The 25962-nt window shown below is 35.2% G+C and overlaps 2 protein-coding genes across 2 annotated transcripts; both read left to right on the top strand.

The window, feature by feature from the left end:
• Positions 1-239: 239 nt before the first annotated feature.
• Positions 240-11896, top strand: LOC150103560 (uncharacterized). The gene is made up of 5 exons (XM_090398266.1): positions 240-332; positions 8126-8223; positions 10067-10159; positions 11244-11336; positions 11507-11896. The coding sequence occupies exons 2-5, from the start codon at positions 8154-8156 to the stop codon at positions 11794-11796; spliced, it is 546 nt and encodes a 181-aa protein (XP_090254392.1). The 5' UTR covers positions 240-332; positions 8126-8153; the 3' UTR covers positions 11797-11896.
• A 2450-nt stretch (positions 11897-14346) lies between these two features.
• Positions 14347-25031, top strand: LOC150103559 (uncharacterized). Its single transcript, XM_090398419.1, has 4 exons — positions 14347-14422; positions 20618-20710; positions 24418-24510; positions 24602-25031. Exons 2-4 carry the CDS (start codon positions 20635-20637, stop codon positions 24847-24849), a joined length of 417 nt encoding a protein of 138 aa, XP_090254545.1. The 5' UTR covers positions 14347-14422; positions 20618-20634; the 3' UTR covers positions 24850-25031.
• Positions 25032-25962: the final 931 nt, after the last annotated feature.

Here is a 25962-nt window from a genome sequence, read left to right as displayed (position 1 = left end):
CTAAATAAGATTTATTTAGAAAAATAAATATTTCTTTTTATATTTACAATCTTCTTATATATGATAAATATAAATTGTTTACAAAAATATGTGTTTACGTAAGCAAAAGCAGCAGTTGTATAGGTTTAGTTTTTATTTTTGTTTTGTTTGCAATAAATACGTCATCATTTCTGATTCACTGTCCTTTGTATCTTTGATAAAAAGTAACTCTTATCATACACATACACTTCAAGTTCTACACTTGAAGAGTAGTATCCAGTACAGTGTTCTGTGTGTTCCACTGTTATTTTTCTGAGCGTTACTGATGTTAACTTAAAAAAGTCAATCGTCAGGTTAGTGAAACTTTCAGGAATATATTGGTTCAAAAAATAAACATATAAAATTGTTGTTGCCAATTTTACTTATTTAAAGTTAAAATACGATGATATTTAATATATATGTTTTCCTCTCATATAGTTTTTCTAAAGTAAATGCAGTATTAAAATTCTGTGATGTTAACGTTCTTTCAGACAGAATCCTTTCCCTTTCTCATCCCTCCCTTAGAACAAGTCGAGTCCACTGATGAGGGGTGTACGACGACGAATTAATGCAGCCGGCTCATCACTCCTCTGCTTCAACCCCTAAGGGAAAGTATTCATGACTGTGTGTGTGCGTGCGTGCGTGTGTGTGTGTGTGTGTGTGTGTGTTTTGCATTTTCCTTCCAACAGTAACTCTACCAGGAGGAAATTTATTCCTCCATGCTCCATTGCATACAATGCTTATATTACATGTAGCTAACAAGTATTGATTAACAATTTTTGTATCAATATTCATATTTACATTTATATTTTTATTTCAATATGCATATTTACATTTATATATTTATATATTCATATATTAACACCATATAATTCACACAATATCAGCAATTTATGTTAGATTACAAGCACTAGATTAAAAATTAAATTTGCCAATAAGATCAACTTATTGGCAAATTTAATTAGTTCTGACTAATACTTTTCGATAAGTCCCTGTTTTGATACCGGCCACTTATATCCGGATGGAGTCCAATAGCTGACAGTCGTAGAGTATGTGGTCAACAGTCTGTTGAAGGTGTGGACTACAAGTGCATGATGGCGATTCCGGGATATGGATTCTGTATAATTAGTATCTTAGTTTTCCATGTTCCGTTAGTAGCGTGGTTAAACCTGGAGAAATGGCGTGTCTTTTCAGCGGGAGTCTACTTCTGATGCTTGGCAAAAATTCTTTTGTTGTTGACCCGTTTTTTGATGTCTTCTATTCTTTGTCCCACAAGCCTAGGCCTTTCTCTTCTGCAAGTGTTTTTATAGCAGATTTTGAGTACTTTTGGTAAATTGTTTCTGGCTGTTCGTTTCCAGCTGCTTCTTTAGCCAGCTGATCCGCTCTCTCGTTTCCTGCTACCCCAGTATGCGCGTTCACTCAGCAGAACTTGATTTCCCATCCCTCTAGAGTGAGATTCGGAATCAGATTTCTTGTCTGTTCTATTAATGCTATATGGTTGTTTTGGTTTTTTATGTCGTCTGTAGTGCTTCTACTATTACTGTAAATTGTTGCTGTCTTTTGATGAGAGGCGTTGAGTTCTAATTCCGGGAGATATGTAAGTGCCTGAACTAGAGCAAGTTGTTCTGCTTGGTTGTTGGAACAGAGAGGATGCAGCGTTCTTGTATAATGGACTGTCTGTTGTATGCAACGAAAGAACAACCGACGTTCCGCTCGGTTTTGCTTCTGTCAGTCTATATTTGAAAATCGTCGCTTTCGGAGCTTTCCTTCTCCTTAATATATATTCTCTTTGCTGGATGAGGCCACCTACAGAAACGGGAGTTCGAAGTAATTTGAATCGATGTTGTAACTTTCATTATATTTTCCGGAAGTGACGTCATATACAAGATATAATTCTTATATTTTTAGGCAGATCGGTGTTAGAGCTGAAATAATGTAAGCTGCCTCGAGAAATATTGTCCTGTATCCTTTAATTATATGTATGGCTATAAGGCATTGAACTCTGTTTGATTTTTGTCGGTTTATCTTTGATTTTAGTGTATGTTTCCAGGCAGGTGCAGCATAAGATATCAGTGGTAGTATAGCACCGGTATATATTGTTTTCAGCGCTCGTTGGCCTAATCCCCACTTAATCTTGCCGACTTACCTAGGAAGTTTACTACTTGTAAGCTTTTTTCGGTAACATGTGAGATGTGCTTATTGAAGGTAAATGTTTCATCTATTATCACTCCTAGGTATTCTAACTCACTGGCTACCTCGAGAACTTCTCCGTTTAGGAAGACCGTTGCAGGTTATTTTGATTTTTTTGCGTGAGATTTGGAGCACTTTAGACTTGGTGCTATTGAAGGTAACGTTTTCCTAGCGTGCCTACTCTGCAGTTTTAAAGAGTTCTTCGTTGGCCGTTACTTCTAACTGTAAGCCGTCGCATCCGCGAATCATTATCATCGGCGAAGCTATGACTTTTGTTTCAGTAGAAGGAAGTCTTAAAAGCGAGTCGTACTGGATGTTCCAAAAACTTGACTCTCAGCAGGAACCTTGCGCGCGCGTCCGTGTGTGTGTGTGTGTGTTCTTGGGGTAGGTTTGCCTGTTCTGAAGGACGAAAAACCCCAATTTCCGGGTGAAAAAAACCCTCTACCTCCGTGTGAGATCGGCTAACTCACCTTTAGTCGAAATTAACCAGGTTCCTCATCATGGACGGGAATCGAACCAAGGTCTTTCGGAACAAAGCGCTTCTTTCAGACAGAACAGATATACTATATAATTAATATCTTCATCTTCACTGAGCTAATACACTCAGATCACTTTGAAAGTTTTAGAACGTCGCAAGCCTAAAATTCCAAAGCAATTTTTTATATATTACATATATTTATATTTATCTATTCTGCCCTCTATCATTGATTCAAATAAATTTTATAATATCATAGGTAATTGTATTGTATTATGGGTGAAACCTACTGCTACAAATTCCTTATCCTTATAAGGACTGGCTTAAAGGGGCGAAGCAAAAATGCTTTTCATCTTCCCCGTTATCTGTAGAGGACAGTGTAGGGATAAGGTATTATTCAGCTATTAAAGCTCTGATCATGGCAGGAGAGTAACAGCAATATCCGAGCCTCGGTTAGAACTTCATTGGCTACTGCTACAAATTCTTTCTTACAGTCCTTATAAGGACTGGCTTAAAGGGGCGAAGCAAGAATGCTTTTCATCTTCCCCGTTATCTGTAGTGGACAGTGTAGGGATAAGTAAGGTGTTATTGAGCTATTAAAGCTCTGATCATGGCAGGAGGGTAACAGCAATAGCCGAGCCTCAGTTAGAACTTCATTGGCTACAGCATTACCATCCATTACCCTCCAAGGGTATTGGATTGAATGAATCAATCACCGCATCTCACCGATTCCACCTAAATTGCTATTGTCTGTTATTTATAATAATATTTATATTTTGGGGGGGTTATCTATTCACTTTAGCTCTCTGTTTTAAATTACAAAAATATGCACCTTTTTTTTTAATTTAAAAAATAAATTATTCTTGACATATATTTATTTAATTTTTATTTATAATTTTTAGAATTTTAGCAATGAAAAGTTTATTTGTAAATGAAATACATTAGTAATTAAACTACTGGACTTCCAAATGGGAAACTTCTTTTTACTGTGAAAAATATGCTAAAGCCAGCTCATATTCAGAATAGTAATAAATAGAGTGATATACCATTTTATCACTTATATAGAAAAATATTTAATAAAAATGCAGAGGAATGCATTCTTAGGTCAGATGAGTGACTAGGCATGCGCATTACGACAGCAATGTGAGTTGATTAACATTATACAACAAGAAACCTCACGTGGATTTTTTTTTTTTAAATTGCATAAAAGGCTAACAACACCTTTTCCTGATTTTTTGTTTCTTTTTAAAATATTTTTATTTAAGCTTACTATATTTATTGCATTTTCTGTTGCCATTTTAAATATAACATAATATTTAATAGGTCTAATAATACCTAGATGTATATTTTTTGTTCACTCAAATATCTGTTTTAACGATCACTCAAACATTTACATATGTAGAATAATCACGATGAATCACATTGCAACGAAGTATATTACACATATCACATTTACTGTCAATACAAAATACCAAGAATGCTAATTTCTAATAAATATTCATGATTATTTTAATTAGAGCTGCAATCTACTTTTTGTTTGTTTCTTTTTTTTTTTCAGGTGATGGTGTTTCTTCTGTCTTCCTCGAAGTATTTCTTTCTCTTCCTCTGTATCCAGGGTGCGCAACCCGAAATAATTGTTTACATTAATGGGCATAGGCGCATATATATATATATACACTGTTTTGGAATAAGTCATCGAACAACCTCCATATCTTAATAAATACGGTTGCATTAAGCTTCCGAAGATTTGGGAAACACTCATCACCAGAGGTCCCACCTTACATTCCAGGCCACCTACTACCGCCCCTAGAGGGCGCTCCACCTAGATAGGACTTTAGTGTCACCCACGTGGTTGGGCTTAGTATTGTAAGTTTTTGTGTGCATGTTACATTAACTGTTTTTGTAATCCCCGTAGATGTCCTAGTGACTAGGACGAAATATAGGAAGTATTAAATTCTATTTTAATTCTTTTTGAGTGTTGTAAAAAATCCATTAAACCTCCAACATAATAGTTTCCTGGTTTAATTTAGGTCTGTGGTAACACAAAAATTGAATTTAGAGAGATATCGGAATATTTTGGACAATGCTCGACTTCCTACTTTGTGCCATTTCTGTGGGAAAATGACCTTTCAGCAAGACTGTACTCTGTGTCATAAGACTGCTGCATCTGCGTGGTTTGTGGACATGAAAGTCACCACACTTGGCCAGCATCCACAGAGCCCTGCTCTCTACCCTAATTAACATCTATGAGATGAACTGGAACACTGGATGAGGTCAAGGACTTCTGCGCCACAACAGTTCAGGACCTTATTATATGCCTGCAGGAAGAATGGTCCAAAATTCCTATTGATCACTATTGTACGCTAGTACAAAGTATGCCCCACAGGATTGTTCCAGTCATCGCAGCGAAAGGAGGTCCTACATGTTATTCAGGTGGTGTAATGGCTGCTTGTTTATCACACTATGGTGTCCGTTGATTTCTTTCCAAGCAGTGTATCTATTAATATGTTTTCTGTGATCCGTGGATTCTGTCTAGTTTGGCTGCGAATTTTTATTTTATTTTTATTGTTTTGTTATATATTTTATTAAAAGATTGGTATATAGCATCAGCAGTGTTAGCAAGTGCTATCTGCATTCAGTCTATTTTTCAGATTTCGTCATTTACGTTTCGTTTATGATGCTATTTTGCTTGTTAGTCGTTTAGTGAAGTTTAAGGATTCCGGTTGAGTATGAAGCTGCAGTGCAGTGACATAATGGTCTGCCAGTTTACACTTTATGACGGCAGCTGCATAGCTGTTTGGAGGGGGGCCTCTATATTAATGTGGTCAATACAGGATGAAATGATTGTGTCTTCAACTATCTTTTCTCTTGTATGCGATCGTATAGATGGGATTAAGTTATCGTATAGGAGGTCTAGGTATTGTGCTGTATTATGGACATGAAGTCACCTCAAATATTCTGGGGTGCCTTCTTCTGTGGTAGAATGCCATCTGTTTAGTTCATCAAGAAATTTTGTAGTGACTGAAATAGGGTGGTATTCAAATAGAGTTTAATGGCAACGAGTTCTCTTGTTGCGTGTTTTTGACTTCGATGTATATATTTTCTGAATATTATTATTTACAGTTTATATTGCTTACATCCAATTTATAATTTCTAAATATTATTATACCACCGTCTCCTTTAGTTTGTCTGCAGTGTTTGTGCTTGAAAGTTTCGCATTTGATAGATGGTTGCCTCTTCGTTTGTTATGGATACTTCTGTTAGTATTAAAATATCTGTGTTGTCTATATCTTCCTTGAGATAAATTTGAAAGGTAAGCCAGTCTGGTGAATGCGCTTGATTTTGATATGGAGAATAGATAGTCGGGTAGTCTCTTTTTATCATTCCGTTATCGAGTTTAGAATGTGGCAATTGTCATCTTCCGAGGTTTTTAGATCTACTTGGTTGTCCGCCTTCATGTAGGTTGGTACAGTATGTTGTTCCCTTCTTTAAGACAAATTAGTGTTCTTTTTAACATAGCAGCCTGTTCAGGTCTTAGGATTTTATTTGGATTGGCTTTACATCTTATGTCTTTTTAAGGGGCATTTCCCGTCTCTTACTCATAGAAACTGGTAGTTGTTTTTTTTCTGTGTTTACTTTTCTTGTATGGTAGAAAAGTTTCTTAATATGGCGTTACTTTTATGTACTCGGACAGGAAGATTGGGATATGGTTGTGGGTTCCATTAAGATCCTTCGTTGCTTTATTTTTTATCCTACTCGCTTTTATGATGTTAAAAAGCCAACCGGATAAAATTATTATTAATTTGTCGGTTTGTTTATGAGTCGCACTGCGACAGGCGGAGGTTAGAACAAACCTTTTCTTTTTCTTTTTTGGGGTAGTCGATGAACTGAGTGGATAACTTTTGGCTCAATTAGGAACGCCAATTTTCTGGCTTTGTTGAAGTACCGTGTCTGTGAAATGTTCCATAGATGCAGTTTCTGGACGTCCATCTATGAGGAGATCATTTCTATGCTGCTGTAAGTTCACGGGTTCGTAATGTAGTATTTCAGAATTTAATTCTTGTAGTTGTTCCGGTGTCTCTTTTATTAAGTTATACTGTCTTTCCGTTAGCTATTTTACACTGTTTTTAATTTCTCTAACAGCCAGCAATACTTATCCAATAGAATTAGTATGAAATTTAATAAAATACTCGTATTCGTTACCTTTGTTCACATTATTAAACTATTGTCGTCCATTTCCTTTGCTGTTGGCTGCTGAGTTGGCTGTTTGCCGCCTGCAATTGAAGGCTGCATCTCTTTGTTTTCCCTACATATGACTTTCATTCGTCACGCTTAGCATTCAATTTTCGTTGCCATGTAGCCTCGGACGATCCTAAACTGAGAAAGTCAAGTTTTTCTGGCAATTCCTGCAAGTTATGTAGTTTTCTTCCCGTGCTTTTGTAGCTATATAGATGAAGTGCTACAAACGCTTCCTGGCATTTGTAGCACTTCATCTTCTTCCTGGTTGTGGAGATCCTGGTGTGACTGCTGAGATGGCGACTTCATTTGTTCTTCTCTCGCGTGGTTGACCACAGTTTGCTTCAAGCTATGAAAACTATAACTTACCATTTAGTAGATACAATTTTTACATCAGTATTTTCTGCTTGAGGAACGAAATGCTTTGTTATACTTTGAACATTAATCCACAAGTAAAAAAAGTCTTTGGAATTTAAGAAATGGAAGAGTTTTGTTTACACCCTGCAAGAAACTTTGGCCATATGACCCAACGGTTTCTGAGATTGAGTGATGTAGACGAGTTGCTACTTTTTGATGATAAACTGAACAACTTATTTATCAGACATTGCTTTAAGAATTTTATTGTATATAACATTAAAATAATTTAAAAGTAATAAAATTTTTAAATTAAATTAATTAAAACATTTTAATTAAAATAATAATGTTTAATTTAAAAATAATTTAAAAGAATTTCATTTAAATAATTGATATTTAATTAAGTATATAATTAAAATTTATCTTAAATAAATAAACTAAATAATATTTTTAATGAAATTAATATTTAATATTAAATTAATGTTATTATTAATATTAAAATGAAACATGAAATCATGAATAAATAATCAATTTAGTTAATATTTAATTAAATATTAATCATATGAAGCATTTCATATTTAATTTAAAACAGACAGACCATTAAATTGACCATTAAAATAAATAAATACATAAATAATAATAATAATAATAATAATAATAGTAATAATAATAATAATAATAATAATAATAATAATAATAGTAATAATAGTAATAATAATAATAATAATTATTATTATTATTATTATTTATAGATAGCTATATATCTATAGAGACCATACATATGTTCGTAGTCTGAAAATTTAGGATTAAATATTTTAATAATTAAATAAATGGAAATTTTATTTTTTTCAGGCAGCTTTTCAAATTGCTGTGCCTAAAAATGTTAAACTACACTTATAAGCACACTATATTTGGGATTCTCCTTATTTCCTTTGTTGCTGAGGCTTTAGGTAAGTAAAATTCACTTCAGTGAAGTAGTAATCACATAATTATAAAGAGCTAAATTTGTGTGGTTTGGCTGTATGGTGCTGTGCTTGCCGCAATTGGAAAGTGGACCCTTGGGTCTGCACTATGGAATGAGGATGAGGATCATGACGTTAATGGACGTATTTTCGTATGAAAAAAAAAAGTAAAATATTTTAAAAAGTAGATATATATAAAACAAAGTAAAATATACAAAGAAATCTTTAGCTGGCGCACGTTATTAACACTGTAGGCTTATAACTTTTGGTGAATAGTCATATAAAAATGTAAACAATAATAGAGTGTTTTTGCCCTTTTTTTAATAATTTTTTTCCGTAAAGTTTTTTTCATAATATGCTATTGTGATTTCATATATGAGATACCTGTATCATGAATAGTTACTTAAACATTACAAGTTGTAGGGCGTACGTGCACATTTTCTCCTTTCTATTCAGTTCTACTCGTACATTCTTGTTCATTGAAGGTTTGCTCCTCAGTTGAGTCATTTGTTGATAAGCCAATCTTTGCTGATTACGATGACTGTTGGTGATGAATGTGGCCAATTATCCAAATACAAAAACTTTACTACTAGTCCAAACTGGTGAATAAAAGGCAGAAAGATAAGAGTGAATGAAAGCATAGAAATGCAGAAACGCAATCGCACTACACCTGAACTAAAAATGATTATTAATAATGGCAAAATCGATATAAATATTTCGCAAACCTCATTATGGATCTAGTCCGCACCTAGCATTAGGGTAGTACTAGATAAAATGGATAAGATTCTTCCCTTGTTCTAAAGGTGTATATACTGGGTATTAAAGTTAAGTGGTCGTTTTTTTTAATTGCACTAAAGGAGGTTTAATTACTAATTTTATTAAAGAAATCTTTAAATTAAGCATGTGTATGTAAATATGTATACGCATACTATTATGACAATCATATTCCTTCAATTTACACTGCAGGAAAAAGTGTTGCTCAGGTGTAGTTTGATTTGATTTAATTAGTATTACAGGAGAAGCAAATCGTGCTGTGATGCTACCAGAGTGCATTTGACACTGCTTGGAAAGAAGTCAATAGGCACCTCATAGTCAAGGTGAATGACGTCATGCAACGAGAAGAGAAATGACCAAGTTTGAAAGCGGATTAGGCAAATTGTTGACAGATTGGGACATTCTAGGACAACAATCAGTGACGCGCTGGGGGGGGGGCAACTGAAAGTGATACCCCACAATGGATGACCCACCGAACGTGAGGGTACAGTGATAAGAAAGATGGTATGAAAAAAAATAAAAAATAAAAAAAAAACGCTATTCATCAGCTGACACGTTGAATGTAAAAATCCACACATCGACTGGAACACGAATCTGCCCCAAAACTTTCAGAATCGAGGCTCCCAACATGGGTTTCCATGATTGGACCACAATATGTAAGCCCCACGTTACTCGAACCAACATGCAGCGTCGATTTCAGTGGTGCAGAGCGCGTGACAGAGGGACGTGGAATACAATATGCGTGTTTCATTTACACGTACAAGAATGAATTCAATAAAAACATGCAACAAAACCACACTTCATCTCATAAGACAGAAAAAAACCTTACACGAAAAAAAGAAACTGAAGAAAACTTGCTAATGTAAGACAATAACAATTCTTGTAAAGTCGCTTGTCTTATTCTAATAACTAATCCTTCACAACATACTTAAGACTTTTTTTTATTTAATAGAAGCAAAGTTTAACAGCTGCATACAAAAGAAAAAAAAACCTAATCCTTGTAATTGTAAACTTGGTTCTCTGTCTGGATCACTAATCAAATAATCCTACTTTTCAGATGAGTGTTTTCCGGAATGTAAGAATGGAGGATCATGTGTCAATCGCACCTGCTCCTGCCCAACTCCGTTCTACGGAACCAGGTGTCACTATTGTAAGTATATAAAAAGAAAGAATATGGAATGCAATTTTGAAGTCCCATCCTAAGAGAAATATTGTTTTGTTATGTTACATATGTACACCATTACTATGAGCATTCAAACACTATTCTGATGGAAATTGACTTGATTGGTTCAGAAAGAGTTTTTTTTTTATATGAACTAATTATCAACCTTCGTTCTCGTTGGGGTTTATTAACAATGGCTTATTTGCAGAGCCCTTTACAGATGACAAAATCCTTCACCTTATAGTCCTTAGAAGGACTGGCTTAAAGGGGAGAAGCAAGAATGCTTTTTATCTTTCCCTTTATCTGTAGAGGACAGTGTAAGGATAAGGTGTTATTGAGCTATTAAAGATCTGATCGGGGCAGGGTAACAGCAATAGCCAAGCCCTTTGGTTATTAAATAGGTGTTTAATTTCGATTTGTAAAAATTAAGTTTTAAGAATTAGTTTAAGCTTAAAGCTACTGTCAACCAAAATACTTATTTTTCTTAAAATGCTTTTCTTTACATTATGCTGCATTTATTTTGTCTGACTAGCTATTGATATTTATAATTTGTCATTAAAAAATATAAAATTTACAAATTTAAATATTGGACGTAATGTAAACTGATTAATCCTTTTGTCTCTTTTGGAAGAAATATGCAAACATATTAAATAATTTGTTAACAAAACATTTGTAAATATTATTTAAGTTGAAAATTTATTTAATACATTTTTTATTCTAAAATATTATTTTAAAAATAGCAATTTTGTTCAAACACCTAAAAGTTAATTTATTTAATGTTTTTGAAGTTTCAAAAAAAAAAAAAAATGCTATGCATCAGTTTTAGATAACACGAGAATTGCACACTGCACATTGCAAAAATCCTATTGATGGTTGTATGGTTAGTGGTTTTTATGTAATTCTCTTTTTTTATAAAATAAATAAATAATAAATAGTGGCAATGATCCATGTATTAGTTCTCACCCAGTAAACATTTAACATAATCGCAGCAGTGTTGCTAAAACTATGAACTTAGATGCGTTTGATATTTCGAGAAAATTTAGGTTATTAATATTAATATATATTTTTTCAGCTAAATGTATTCCATCTTGTCAAAATGGTGGCTCATGTAGTGAAGGATTCTGCTGGTGTACATCGTTTTACTACGGATCTTATTGTCAGTACAGTAAGTATATTTTGTTGTATTCGGATTTTGTTATATCTTTTTATTGCCTTCTTGAATAAATTAACTTACTTGATAACCTCGAAATATGTTGGTTAATCTTAAAGAAAAAGGTTCAAATTTGGAAATATGCCTCATCGTTCAACTTATTATTTATTTATTTATTCATTTAGGAACAGCAGTGGGCATGACTATAGGAGTTACCGTAGGTTCCGTTGTTCTACTGGGAGGAACTATTTTTGTGATTTATATATACTATCGTCGTAAACAAAGACGTCCAAGGATGATAATAACTACCATCTCTTCGTCTCGTTTTACCACAGCGCAGCCACCATCGTATCACATTGATCAGCTATATCCAAATCTGGATTCTACGGAATGTGGAATTTCAAATCCGCTATATACTGGTATTAATCCACCACCATATTCTTCTTCTACGGACATGAAAACGTGCAATCCCTAATCATACATGTAACCGACTGTATTAGATGCTATGTGTTATCTTTATAGATCTGCTTGTAGAAATTTCGCATCCATGAGCAGTAAAATGATTTGATTTTTTATAGCAGTAAATATGATTTGCATATAATTGAATTAAAAAATCATTGGATTAATATTATAAATATTTATTATAATACTATGTAAATAATATAATAAATAATCAAAATAGTTTAATAAAAATTAATAAAATAATATAATGTAAATACACCATATTTTTATAATTCTCGCTCCTTTACATTAAATATGTATTAAATAAGATTAATCGATTTTTTTCAGAATGGAAATAAATGGTATTTTATTTTTTAAATAAAATACTTGAGAAACCTTAAATTATTCTCAACAAAGTATTCCGCTATTATGGTTATTATGAAATTATTGCCAAATGATCAGTGGCGGCTCGTGGCTTGACATCGTGGGGGTGCTGCAACTTTCGAAACATGCGCACACACTGTAAGTACAGTGTATACGTGTTTGGATCAAAAATCAAAATTATGGTAAAAATTTAAAAAAAAAATTAAACATAAAAAAATATTGTTTATTATCGATAAAATTATACAGTTTAGTATAATTCAAAATTACTTAAAAATAAAATTTATTCATTTAATTGTAATTAAAGGAATGGATTTACAATTTCTGGACATTACAATTAAATCCTTTAATTGTAATGTCCAAATATTTAAAGAGACGGAGTAAACACGATAAGCACTACGAACACTCGACAACTGGCGCAAAGTGCATATAAACAACAGTGGAACTGCGCGATGGACAGTGCCGCGTTACGCTAATAGCTCGCATCTCACCATGACGTGCATATGCTTGCGTGCGTAGCAATATGACACTGTGGTAAACACAGTGCTGCTAGCGTCTTTCGCCCTCCTAAGTGCTACAAGATGGATTTTTATTATTTTTATACAAAACAAGAGAATAGTATAGGATTTTGATGGTAAAATTAAATATTACATGCAAATATAAATAAATTAATGAATATATTTATATATCGAGAAAAATTGGGAGTGCTGCAGTTCCTATGCAAGAGCCGCAAATGAAGTATAATAAGAATAGGTTACCGTCAGTTTATCTTAACTAATCAGGTAGTACTATAACATGTTGATCAACCAAAATATATCCACACTGCTTTTATTAAAATGATCGTAACAACAACCGCACACAACTCAGAAGCACATTTTTACTCATAATCCAGCCCTCATATCTTTCAATACACTTTAGCAAAGTAAACCTTTTTATCCTCAGAATATATTTTGCTTCCGGTGTAAATCATGTATACACTGTTTTCAGAATTTATTTCTTGGCTGGTAGTAAAAGTGATAATCTTTCAAAGCACCTTAGCATCACTTGTGAGTCGGATTATCACACATATATGATAATCGGATTGTAACCTTTTATTATGGATGGATGAATTTGAGTGCTGCCGCATTTTATATGAAAAATGCAACAGGACTCAAACCTTAACATGAGAAATATTTACACACTATTTGATTCATTCCACGGAGATCAGAAGTATTATTAAGAAGCGAACATCTTAAGAGACCGATATCTTGCAGGTTAACTCCAACATATTTTGTTGTCAGAAAACATAGTTATTATTGCTTTCCGATTTCACCGTCGTACCGATGAGGTCTTGAGATTCCCACAATACTGCCAGTTGAATACATTACAATACTGCATAATACATTCAATAGACAAAACACTAGCGAGACCTATCTAATAGCGTGAGTAACAGCCTATACTCTCCGATGCATTGACTCCACCAGTTGCCGAAGATAATTCCAGCGATGTCTGTTTAAACCAGTGGTCGATATCGACCCCCAGGGGTGGATTTAACATTGTTAGGGGTCGATAGAAAAGATAGGATATCATTGTACGGGTAATATTTAATTCGCTTAGCTTGAATTATCTCCATCCTGAATGACAACGCAATTAAGGGTGAATCGGGGGAACAGCGACATGAATAGGACCTATAAGATGGAGCAAGGTCATGAAAATAGTTACGGAGGCCAATCATGTAGGCCAGAATGACGTATTTACCAACAAGCGTCTTTTTTGTTTATCATATTATAATTACGTAATAGTAAAATAGAGGGGGTCGATAAAAAGTCACGAAACTCTTGAAGGGGTTGACGGTCAAAGAACTTTGGCGACCCCTGGTTTAAGCAATGTCAATTGATTGGTTTACAAGTAACTGCTTAAACTATAGCGGGTGTCATGACGTACCGAAAAGTTATATCACTGATGGAATTATGTGTGATAAAATCATTTTATGTAATCTGAAGTTATACATAGAATTGGGTGGGTATACGCACACAAAATAGGGTGCATGTAACGAATATATAAAAATGTTATGTAATCTGTTTTGTCCTCCTGTTCATGGATTTTTTTTTTTTTTTGTAATCATGTTTATCTCTTATCATTATGATTAATCAGCTTATATCTCTGTCTGCTATCGTAGATATTCAATCGGATCCGTTATTTAAAAAGAGCTTCTGTTCTTAAACGAGTCATTCGATATTTTCCTGTGCGGTGTAATTATTTGAGGTTTTTGTGCTGTTTTCTGTTGACGATAAAATCAGGTAGGTAACAGCTTTCAAAGTAAATATATTTGAATATCCGAAATTCGAATGTGTCCCGAAAGTGATGAATCCTTCGAACTGTCCTTAAGAATATGATTAAACCGCTTATTAATAAGATACAAAATCGTGATTTAAAAATTTCAGGGTATGCCAATTAACAGTAAAAAATGACTTTTAATGTTTGCCGTTCAATGGGAATGTATTCATTTCCGAGCAATCTCTTCAAAACACTCGTATTAAACTAGAATTCTAGGGATAGATTCAAATCTCGTGCTTTTGTAGCAATCAATTAGATTAGTCAAAGATTAATCGGGTTTGAGAAGAGAAAAAGGACTGGCAAGGAACCATGTTTGGAGAATGTATGACTATGAGATGCATTCGATACGTGCATAATTGTAGATACCGTAATTGGAGATTAGCTGCGGGAGAGAAGACGGAATGAATTAGAGTGGAGAGACCAGTGTCCGTCTTTATTTCACTATTCTTTTGTTTTTATCGACGTCTTGAAGATATTTCAAACTCATATTTAAATGCTACTGATTTAATTGTACTTTCATGAGAATTTTTTGATCACACCTTTTATCAACCTCCAGCTAATAGTAATTCGTTGAAGAATATACTTCGCAGATCATATTTCTATTCTTCAATCTCATGAATAATAAGCCTAGCATCAATGAGTTAGAGAACTCTGTATGATCAGAAGAATTATAAAATGAAGTTAGCTCTGATTACTTGACATTGCTGGAACACATCCAAATGAGCTTTTACTAGATCACCCGCTTGTCAAAAGAACAGCACTGTTTGAAATAAGTGATTTTTTTTTTCATGTTAGATGGAAAATAAACAAATTATTTGGACAAGTTGCGTAGCGATATAGGGCAAAGAGAATTTCAACGTTTACGATCAGGATTAAATCAGGTGTGGTTCTTGATCGGGAACTGAGATGAATCTATAACGGTTAGAATTTGTGAGTGGGATCCTGTGACAATTCTATCGGTTGCAAGTATTATGTGCTAGATGTCTCCTCTCCTGTGGATCGCATGAATTAAGCACAGTCCTATAATCTCGCGAGTTGTGACCGAAGCAACCTGAACTGGTCACGTTTTCTTCTTCTTCTTCTTCTTATTCTTCTTCTGCAGCTTTTCCCACTTAAGTAGGGTCGCTGTTTGTGGTGAGTCTCCTCCACGACTTCCTGTCTTGGGCTGTAGCCACATCCAAGTTCTTCATCCTCAAGTCCTCCTCCACCATCTCCCTCCATCTCTTCTTTGGCCATTCACGTTTCCTCCTCCACTGCACATCCATCTGCATGACCTTTCTTCCCACATCTCCTGCACCAACCTGACATATTTCTCTGGTACCTTCTTCTCCCTCAGACACCTGCAGACTTCTTGCCTTGGCACTCTATCAGACGCTTTCTCATCACATGAACAAACCATCTCAACCTTGCCTCCTGTATCTTTGCTCCTAAGTTCATAACTTTCACCGTTCCCTTTACATAGTCATTTCTCAGATGATCCTTTCTGGTTACACCGCACATCCACCTAAGCATTCTCATCTCCGATACCTCCATCCTGCTGATGTTATTTTTCCTCAGCGCCACAGTTTCCATAGCATAAGTCATAGCTGATCTCACTAATATCCTATAGATTTTGCCTTTTACATTGATCGGCACCCTCTTATCGCATAGCACTCCAGCCGTCTCTCTCTCTCTCTCTCCAGTTCCTTCATCCTGCTTGTATCCTGCAACCCACTTTCTTCTCAGCCTCACTATCTTTTTTCATGGTTGAACCCTAAGTATCTAAAGTCACTGACTTTCCTGATAACATTTCCTTCCAGCTCCAGATCTGTCTCCTGGCTGCCATCCACTTTGCAACACATATACTCTGTCTTACTTCTGCTCAGTCTCATACCTCTCTCTCCTCCCGTACTTTCCTCCAACTTTCCAGTTTAGCTGCCACTTCTTCTCTTGATTCTGCACACAGCACGATGTCATCTGCATACAACATAGTTCAAAGCACGTCTTCTGTCACCTTCTCCGTCACCACCTCCATCACAATATTAAACAGGAACGGATTTAATGCAGACCCTTGATGCAAGCCAACTGTCACTTGAAAACGTTCTGTCTCTCCCAGGCAAGTTCGAACTCTTGTCTTCACATTGCTGTACATCTCCTGCACAAACCTGACATATTTCTCCGGTACCTTCTTCTACCTCAGACACCTCCAGACTTCTTGCCTTGGCACTCTATCATACGCTTTCTCTAAATCAATAAAAACCAGATGTAGCTCTTGTTGCTTCTCTCGAAACTTTTCCATCATCTGTCGTAACCCAAAGATAGCATCTGTCGTCGATCGACCAGGCATGAAGCCAAATTGCCCCTTTACAATCTCCACCTTCTTCCTCAGTCTTCCATCAAGAACCCTCTCTAGGATTTTCATTGTGTGGGACATCAACTTTATTTCTCTGTAATTCTTACAGTCTTCTAAATCCCCTTTACTCTTATAGATGGGGACAAAAGTACTTTCCCTCCATTCTCGGGTATATTTTCCTGTTGACACAGCAGGTCAATTCCCTCTTCCCCCCCACTGGGATCCTATCAGGGTCCACCGATTTTCCACCCTTCATCCTCTTTATGGCTTCCTTTACTTCCACTTTACCGATGTTCTGCATCATCCCCCCATAGGGCTCCCCATCTTCTTTATGAGTCCTTGCATTTTCTTCATTCAAAGCCCTTCAAAGTATATTCTGCATCTGTTCCTTATATCCAAATGCCTCCTTAATACTCTTCCTCCAGAGTCTTTGATGAGTCACTAATGTCACGAAACATTCACCCATAAAGCTGTGGTTAAAAATAGATGTAAAGATAAAGAATTTAACAATTTTGCAGGTAAAATATCGGATGGTATTTGAGAAAGTAATCGACAGAAGTCCACAAGCCAACATTTTACATTCTATTTCAAATGAAGAATAGTTTTATAATTCTAAGTTTTAGAAAGATAAACAACTTCCAATATTTTTTGATTAATTTTCATTCTCGATAATGAGAATGCATTTTATAATAGTTGTAATGTAAACCTACTCTCACAGATTGATTATGGATATTTGTCTGCAGATAAGAATTCTTGATTTAAAAATTATGTCACTGCATTACAGATTACTGTTGATTGCCACTTTTAATCAGATGTTGCGTAACACTAGATAGTCAATGGAAATATAATTTGTTATTTCACCATGGCGGACAATTAGATATGAATCTTTAGACATCGTACCTAGGAGTCTTTTGCAAATTTGAAAATGATAATTGCTAATGCGTAGTGATAAATATTAAAACTAATGAAATACAGTTGACTAATTTTTTTTATCACATATCATCATACAAAATCAGCTATTGTTGCATCTGTGGCCATTTGGAACGAATGATCTCAGATGCACGCATCCATCCATTTCTGGTGCGCCTGAGAATTCTTGAGGGCCAGTAATTAAGAATTTTAGGTAATCTAAAAGGCTTGCCACTCGTCTGCTGTATCTTTTTAAGGATAAGTAGTTTTATGTCTGTAGAGATATCAGTTCATGAGGTTGGTTTGCCTATTTAGGGAATAGAAAAATTAGATTTTTTGGGAGGGAAAATACTGTTTCTATATGCCATTAATGTTTTTTATGCATGCATTTATAATTCATGCTGAAGGGCGAAGCATGAATTCATTTCTGTTCATGTTTCGAATAACCCAAGGAATTTCTGTAGGCATGCTTCGCAAGTAGCAAAGCAATGTACCATACTCTTGTAATGTCCATAGAAGGTCAAGACCACGAAATAAGACCACGAAATAGCACATCATGCATTCAGTGAACATTATCCTGAATTCTCCAGCTAGAGTTCCTAAAAAATCTGAATCTGCAATTTGTCAGAAGAGCGGTTAAATATTTATTTTATTAACTTCATTTATTTTTTACGCGAATATCAATCGACAAGGATTGCAAACGATAGCAAATTAGGGCTGTGGGAGAGTCAGATTAGATATCCACGAATCGTACTCTCTAAGAACCAAACATGTAACATGGGGTTCGAATGCATAACCAATTAGACCTAAACAAAATCTCTGTCCACTCAGCAGATTAATAAATTCTTTCAGATGCTTTCTAATCGATGTGACCAACAGGATTTCAACCAGATTGCATTTCACCAAGCGGGTGACATTATGCAATATCATTATCATTATTATTTTAATTCCAATTTATTTATAAATAAACATTGCTATCATTTTGTAAAATATGAATATAAAATATATTACAAAATAATATATTTTAACTCAAAAAAAAATTATATATATTTTAGGGCATTATGGGTGAGTCTTGAAGGCAATTATAGCAGAATAAAAGAGGAGGAAAAATGTTTTGTACATACCTTGTTTTGATACTAGGATGTCTTCAAATTCCATGTTCCTGCTGAAGGTTGTTTAAAACAAGGGGGAAGGGAGCGTGGGGGTGTATTGACGCAGGAAAAATAATTGTTGGACGATCCACAACTTACAAATCAGGCCGGGCCTCCGGCCATTTAGCGACAACAAATGCCCTTATTTGGCAGATTCAACTTGCAGTTATGACATAGCCCTACCCTCATTCAGTAAATGTTCCGATGATGGTCAGTCGACCGAAACGGTTCGCGCCCCGTTAATGTTCTCCCCTGTCCCAGTTTTCCCATAAGTAAACTCCTCTCAAAAGCGCCCTTAAACACAGTAACACGCGCACACACACACACACACACACATATATATATATATATTTTTTTTTTTGAGTAAAAATAGCCAATGTATTTAAAATAAGGGACACTCCTAAACAAAAACAGGCTATAATAGCCGTAATAATAATAATATATTTTAATATTTAAGTGCGATTTATAATTAAAGAAAATTTTATTTAAAATATTATTTGATACGCCTTAATTCTAATATATAAATGGAAATATAAATAAATTAGTCATATTGCATTACGTGGAACCCAAAGAATATAGACGTGTTGAACCAATTTGTTACAATCTATTACTTTATCCAGAATGAGATATCCAGAAGCTCCGACTCCACAGCCCTCCATTATTCACTATAGAGCTCATCTACCACAGTCTGAGACTTCCAAGAGTTTATCTTTTCATCAACAGTCAAGGACATATGCTGACTTGGCGCGCTCAAAGAAGACAACACAGAAGCAGAATGAACCAGCAGCACATTCAAATTTAACATCGATCGTCATTGCCTCTATGGCAAATTTGTTACATTTCAGCAAATCCAATCCTTCACTGACCTCAACAAAAAGATTCCTATACGAAACTCAATCCATCCTCACTGCACTCATCGATGAACAGAATTAAATTCACTCGAGAATCTCTGCAGATTATCGCCTGGAACGCGAAAGCTACAAAGTCCTTCCTAAAAACGTCTACACACCCTCATGAAGTGGTTCAGTAAGCTGTAAACTACAACAATATCGATCTATTCAAGTACAAAAGATCAAGCCATATTAATTTTCAGTAATGATGCATAATCTCCGTGCCCATTCAGGGCGAGCAAACAGCTCATAAATTTCTTCTCTCACTCTATCCCTATCAGATAGTGGGGAACACGAAAAGCATTAGCGTCACCTTTGGAATCAATAACGTTATGCGTTATGCATTACGTGGAACTACTGATATATTATGTAATGGAAATTGGCTAAACTTGATAATTACTTCTTGAAGTAAATGGACCTGAAAAAATTACTTTATTTAAAAATAGATAACTGCTTTATTCAAGTCTGGAGAATATAGCGAGAAAACCCGATGTTCTCTGAGAAAATTCAGGATCCAAGAATTACGGTTATACCTCTTTATTATACCAAGGCTAGAAATTGGAATCCCACATATTTCTCAAGAAGATTTCTATTGAACCATCTTTATAAGAATAGTAATGAGATCAACATAAAGATGATGGATCACTTGCCTTTTAGTGATTTAAAACATTATAAATTATTTTGAGAACCCTAAGTGAATATCGTTTGATAAATTATTTAGAGTAGAGTTTAATTACTTCTTAGTTTTTATGGTTATTTCTTGTACTTGTCTGCATTCTGAAAAATGTGATATTTTTATGTCTCTTACATTACAAGAAACATGAATCTTATTTCTGTTTATATTTTAGATAAATATTCTATTATTTCCAATTTCAGGTTTTTAGAGGATCAACATGCTGAACTATCTTACAAAGCATTTTACTTTTGGATTGCTATTTTGTGCATTTTTCTTAAGTGCCAATGCTTTAGGTAAGTGGAAGTTACCTAAAACGCCAATCGCCAATCAATTTTGCACCTAAATGGTTTTAGAATTCCTTTATTTATGTAAGCAGTTATATAAATTCAGTTAAAACGCATGTGTGTGTGTGTGTGTGTGTGTGTGTGTGTGTGTGTGTGTGTGTGTGTGTGTGTGTGTGTGTGTGTGTGTGTTTGTTATGATCCATCGAGTCGTTTCCGACTCCTGGCGACTCCATGAACATACATTCTCCATTCAGATCGGTCCCTGACCATGTCTTTCAGAACCTCCAAGAGCATTCCAGTTGCTTCTTTAACTCCATCCACCCATCTAATTCTTGGTCTCCCACTTCTCCTGCTTCCATCAACTTTAGCAAGTATCATCATCTTCTCCAGACTGTCATTTGCTCGTATAATATGTCCGAAGTATGACAATTTTTGCTTGATGATCATAGCTTCAAGGGAGCAATCTGGCGTTTTTCTGTCTATCACTGATTTATTGGTTTGCTTTGCAGTCCATGGTATTCTTAATAAGCGTCTCCAAACCCATAATTCAAATGCATCTATCTTCCTTCTTTCACTCTTTCTCAGGGTCCAACTTTCACATCCAAATAGTACCACATGGAATACCATTGCTTTCACGATTCTGATATTTGTTGCGAGGCTAATATCTTTATCTTTAAAGATCTTGCTTAAATTTGTCATTGCTTTTTTTCTTGAGTAATAATCTTCTTCTAACTTCTTCGGTACAGTAACCATCTTTATCAATTCAAGGTTTACTTGAAAAATATAAAATGAAAATCAACACAGATAAGACTAAAATGTTTGTTCCAGGCAAAATCCCTATCAATAGAGCATATAGACATCAGCGGGAATCAAATAAAACAAGTGAAAAGCTTTAAATATTTAGGCAGCCTAATAATGCAGAACAAGAGAAGACATAAAATCAACAATAAACAACGCAAAAGCCCAATTCTCTAGGATGAAAATTATTTTAACAGAAAAACTCAACCTACAATTGAAAAAAAAAATAGTAAAGACATTGATATGGAGCATTGCACTGTATGGATGTGAAACCTGGATTCTAGGAAGAGAAGATGTAAGAAGATTGGAGGCTTTTGAAATGTGGTGCTGGCGCCGCATGAACAAAATAAAATGGACAGAAAAAAATCAAACCAACAAGTCATGAGAGAGATAAACGAAACAAGACCTCTAATAAAATCGATCAAAATTAGAAGGGATAGGTGGTTTGGACATATACTTCGACATGATGGACTTCTGAAAAGAATAACTGAAGGCAAAATAGAAGGCAAAAGAAGAAGAGGCAGACCAAGGAAAAGCTTTCTTGATCAAGTCAAAGACAGCACGGGTTTGAGGAGTTACCAGGAGGTTAAAAAGAAATCCAATGACAGAGCAGAATGGAGGAAATTGCTGCTGAGCTACCAGTCCCAAGACTGATGCAACTGATGATGATCAATTCGGGATCCTAGGAACATGAAATTGTTAACTGCTTCCATTTTCTCCCCATCTACTTCAAAATCATTAAGTTCACATGTTGCCATAATTTTTTTCTTTTTGAGGTTACGTTTTTAAGACCATATTTAGCACTTTCTTGTTTAACTTTCATAATAAGTTCCTTCGAATCTTTTTTGCATTCTTCTAGCAGGGTGGTATCATCTGAATACCTCAAATTATCAACATTTTTTCCACCAATTTTAATTCCAACTGAAGACTCCGCCAGCCCTCCCATTCTTAAAATGTTTTCGCTGTATACAAGTTAAACAGGTACGGAGGTAAAATACCTCCTTGTCGCACCCCTTTACCTATAGTGAAATACTTAGTTTCTCCAAGATCTGTTCGGACAGTAAGTTCTTGTTCATAATAAAGATTCCTCAGAAGGATAATGAAATGCTCTGAGACTCCCATTGTTCTTAACACATTCCACAGTTTCACATGATCTACAGAATCAAAAGCCTTACCATAGTCAAGGAAACAAAGGTAGACATTCTTTTGCTATTCCTGTGCTCTTTCTATTATCCATCTCATATTGGCGATTTGATCTCTTATTCCTCCGCCCTTTCGAAATCCTGCCTGTTCGTTTGGCATTTCTCTCTTCATGAATGGTTACAGTCTTTTCTGAACGATCTTAAGTAAGACTTTACTTGCATATAAAACTCATATACAAACAATGAATTCGGGAAACTCTAGAACGGATTGATTGGTCAATGGATTTTATTAAAGTTGCGTTCGGCTTACCTGTTTATTATAGGAAATCAGTGACAATATATGTACGAGGGACGTCCAGAAAGTAAGTTCGTTTTTAGATATTTTCCCTGCATCGCTGAGATCACAATGGTGGGCATGTGTGCTGAGTTTGTTGATTCCATAGGAAGGCATTGTGCCATTTTCAAACATTCTCGCAGTGCGTACACTTCTTGGTGTGTGTTTATAATGTCTGAGAAAATCGAATCGCCTGCAGCATGTGAAATTAAGTCAGTTATCTGTTTCTTGAATGCGAGGAATGTTAAAGCAGCTGAAATTCATCGGAAAATTATTGAGGTTTATGGAGAACACGCAGTGAGTGATTCAATGGTACGAAGATGGGTAAGACTTTTTAATGAAGGAAGGATAGGTGTGCAATGATGAACGGAGCGGGCGACCATCTTTAGTTACTGACGATTTGGTGCGTTCAGTTGAAGAGAAGATTCGACAGATTAGGGGATTCACTATGAAGTTAATTTCGCTGCAATTTCCAGAAGTTTCACGTTCATGTCTTCATGAAATTGTGTCGGAGAAACTGAATTATCGGAAATTGTGTGCACGCTGGGTGCCGAAGTTGCTTACAGAACAACACAAAGTGAATCTGCTGGGCAGTACGTTGGAATTCTTGAGACGCTATCATGAGGATAGTGATGCTTTCCTGAGCAGACTTGTCACCGGAGACTCCGCTTTCGGCTGGGAACAATTCCATCATCCCCCATATAGTCCTGACCTCGCGCCAAGCGACTTTCACTTGTTCAAACATCTGAAATCTTTCATTTGTGGCCGGCGGTTTCAAGACGACGAGGTCAAAGAAACAGTCAATACTTGGTTTGCGTCATCACAGGCAGCAGGCAACCTTCTACGATGAAGGTACAACTCTTGATGCCCCGTTATGATAAGTGCATGAACAATAGTGGAAATTATGTAGAAAAAGGAGTGAAAGATGTCTACTTTAATTTCCAATAAAGTTTATTTAAAGTATATTTTTGTTTATCTGACATCGGAACTTACTTTCGGGACGTCCCTTGTAGAAGAAGCGATGGGATTCTGTTCGTTAGTTTATGAAAATATTCAGAATTATTGAACTGCTCAAACATGATGATGAACATAGAGTAGCGTACAAATATCTGATATCCAAAAGAAGGGGAATTAATATGAATACACAGCCTCTTCAAATTTATTTACGTATTATTTATTGCAATGTTAGTGATGTCATATAACATAAAATCGTTTATCGACATAGTTAATATGATAAAGTGTAGTAGTGTAGTCTGATGTACTTTGCTACTGTTACGTACTAATTTATCTTTTTATTTCGGTAAAATTTAATAAGTTTTATAAATAGCATAATGATTTGTTTTTCTGTTCCTTTTCCTCCACCTACTGCTACTGTCATCATGAACTAATGTTAGCAAGGGATATTCTCCCTATGTTATACTCACACAATATTCTTCCTTCAGATGATTGCTTTCCTGAATGCAAGAATGGAGGATCGTGTTCCGATGGCATCTGTTCCTGTCCTAAATTATACCACGGAGATTCATGTCAATACAGTAAGCATCCTTCCTTACTTTATTTTCGTGTTAAACATTCATTTTGGTCCATCGTGCAGGAGTTTATAAAATCTTCTTTTTCCCTTTCTAGGTGGTCATGGACTGGCAATCGGAGTGCTAGTTGGCATTGGAGGAGGATGTTTTGCACTGATTGCAACTATTATTCTCATTATTTATTTGTGTCACCTTCGTAATAAAAAGCAACAAGGTGTGATATTAAGTACTACCATCCCTGTAATGCAACACGAGACTGGATTACAACAGACGATCTACATGGAAGATGTTTCCGCTTTTCCTTCTGAGTCCAAGTTGTATCCAACTGTAGTTCCTTTAGAATAAGGAATCGTAAATTCAGTATACGCTGATGAAAAGAAGCAGGTAGAACATCCCTGTTTAAAAGTTTCATAGACGCTTTCCTTATTCATATAGACATTGATATAGGGCTGGATTAGATCTGTGTTGAGTTTGAACGAACTTATAAGTTGATTATAATGTAGAATACGTTAAGCATAAATATTGAGACAAAGACCTTCCAGAATCATAAAAGTGTCCGGAATAATCTTTGAACTGTATATTCAAAATTTATTCCATTACAATAAATGTTTTAGGAATAAAAGAGTGTTTTTAATTTTTAGTTTTAGATGGAATATTCAGAAAACATCAGATTGCGCAGTCATAGAGAATGGATCTTGCATTTATCACCCAGTGGATAGATGAATAAATAGGCATACACTGACAGACAGATACACTCCAGTATTTTTCTACAGAACTATTGTTAGAACGAAAACTTAAATACATTAAATATAATAAATATTATTATAGTATTTTTATGTCAATGCAAGTTACAAAATTGGTAGCTTAAGATATTTTAGAAACATAAGTGGGATACAGATAGATAATCTTAGGACTCTACTCTACAGACTAAAATTTTTTTCAAGCCGTTTTAGGCCTTCAGTAAGCATAGTGGTAGTCTCATCGGACAAATGAAATCACTTCGTACACGAAGGCATTGACAATAATCAGCACCGAAGTAGAATTTCAACCCATAGCGGTTCTCCATTTAAACGCTCATTTCTCTAATTATTATTATTCGTGACACCTCCAAGGAGTCCGAAGACTCATTGCGGGAGGACACCTACACTACAACTCTCCGTCTCCACCTCTACTACCAAGTATTTACATTAGCGCCATCTACTTTCCACCACCACCACTACAACTAGTATTTTTTGTCTGTAAATTGTGTGTGTTCTAAAGGGCCGATTTGTTTGTATGCGGGATGAAAAACCTGAGTGTCCGGGAGAAAAAACCCTGCTACCGCCGTATGATATCGGCTAACTCACCTTCGATTGAAAAAGTCCATATAAAGATTCCTCCCGTAATAAAAGAAGAATCATAATTATAGAAAAGGGAACTGTAGATATTATAGAAATAAAACAAATAAAAACTCATTAT

This window comes from Typopeltis vanoorti, chromosome 9 (genome assembly GCF_054136105.1).
Source record: "Typopeltis vanoorti isolate ZY-2024b chromosome 9, IOZ_Tvanoo_1.0, whole genome shotgun sequence".
Taxonomy (NCBI): domain Eukaryota; kingdom Metazoa; phylum Arthropoda; class Arachnida; order Uropygi; family Thelyphonidae; genus Typopeltis; species Typopeltis vanoorti.
This window is presented reverse-complemented; position numbering and strand designations above follow the sequence as displayed.

Excerpts from the sequence above, each read along its gene's own strand:
- LOC150103560 (XM_090398266.1), top strand. The coding sequence starts at position 8,154 with ATGTTAAACTACACTTATAAGCACACTATATTTGGGATTCTCCTTATT. Across the intron at positions 8,224-10,066 it reads CTTTGTTGCTGAGGCTTTAG|ATGAGTGTTTTCCGGAATGT; the intron begins GTAAGTAAAATT and ends CCTACTTTTCAG. Across the intron at positions 10,160-11,243 it reads CGGAACCAGGTGTCACTATT|CTAAATGTATTCCATCTTGT; the intron begins GTAAGTATATAA and ends ATATTTTTTCAG.
- LOC150103559 (XM_090398419.1), top strand. The coding sequence starts at position 20,635 with ATGCTGAACTATCTTACAAAGCATTTTACTTTTGGATTGCTATTTTGT. Across the intron at positions 20,711-24,417 it reads CTTAAGTGCCAATGCTTTAG|ATGATTGCTTTCCTGAATGC; the intron begins GTAAGTGGAAGT and ends TTCTTCCTTCAG. Across the intron at positions 24,511-24,601 it reads CGGAGATTCATGTCAATACA|GTGGTCATGGACTGGCAATC; the intron begins GTAAGCATCCTT and ends TTCCCTTTCTAG.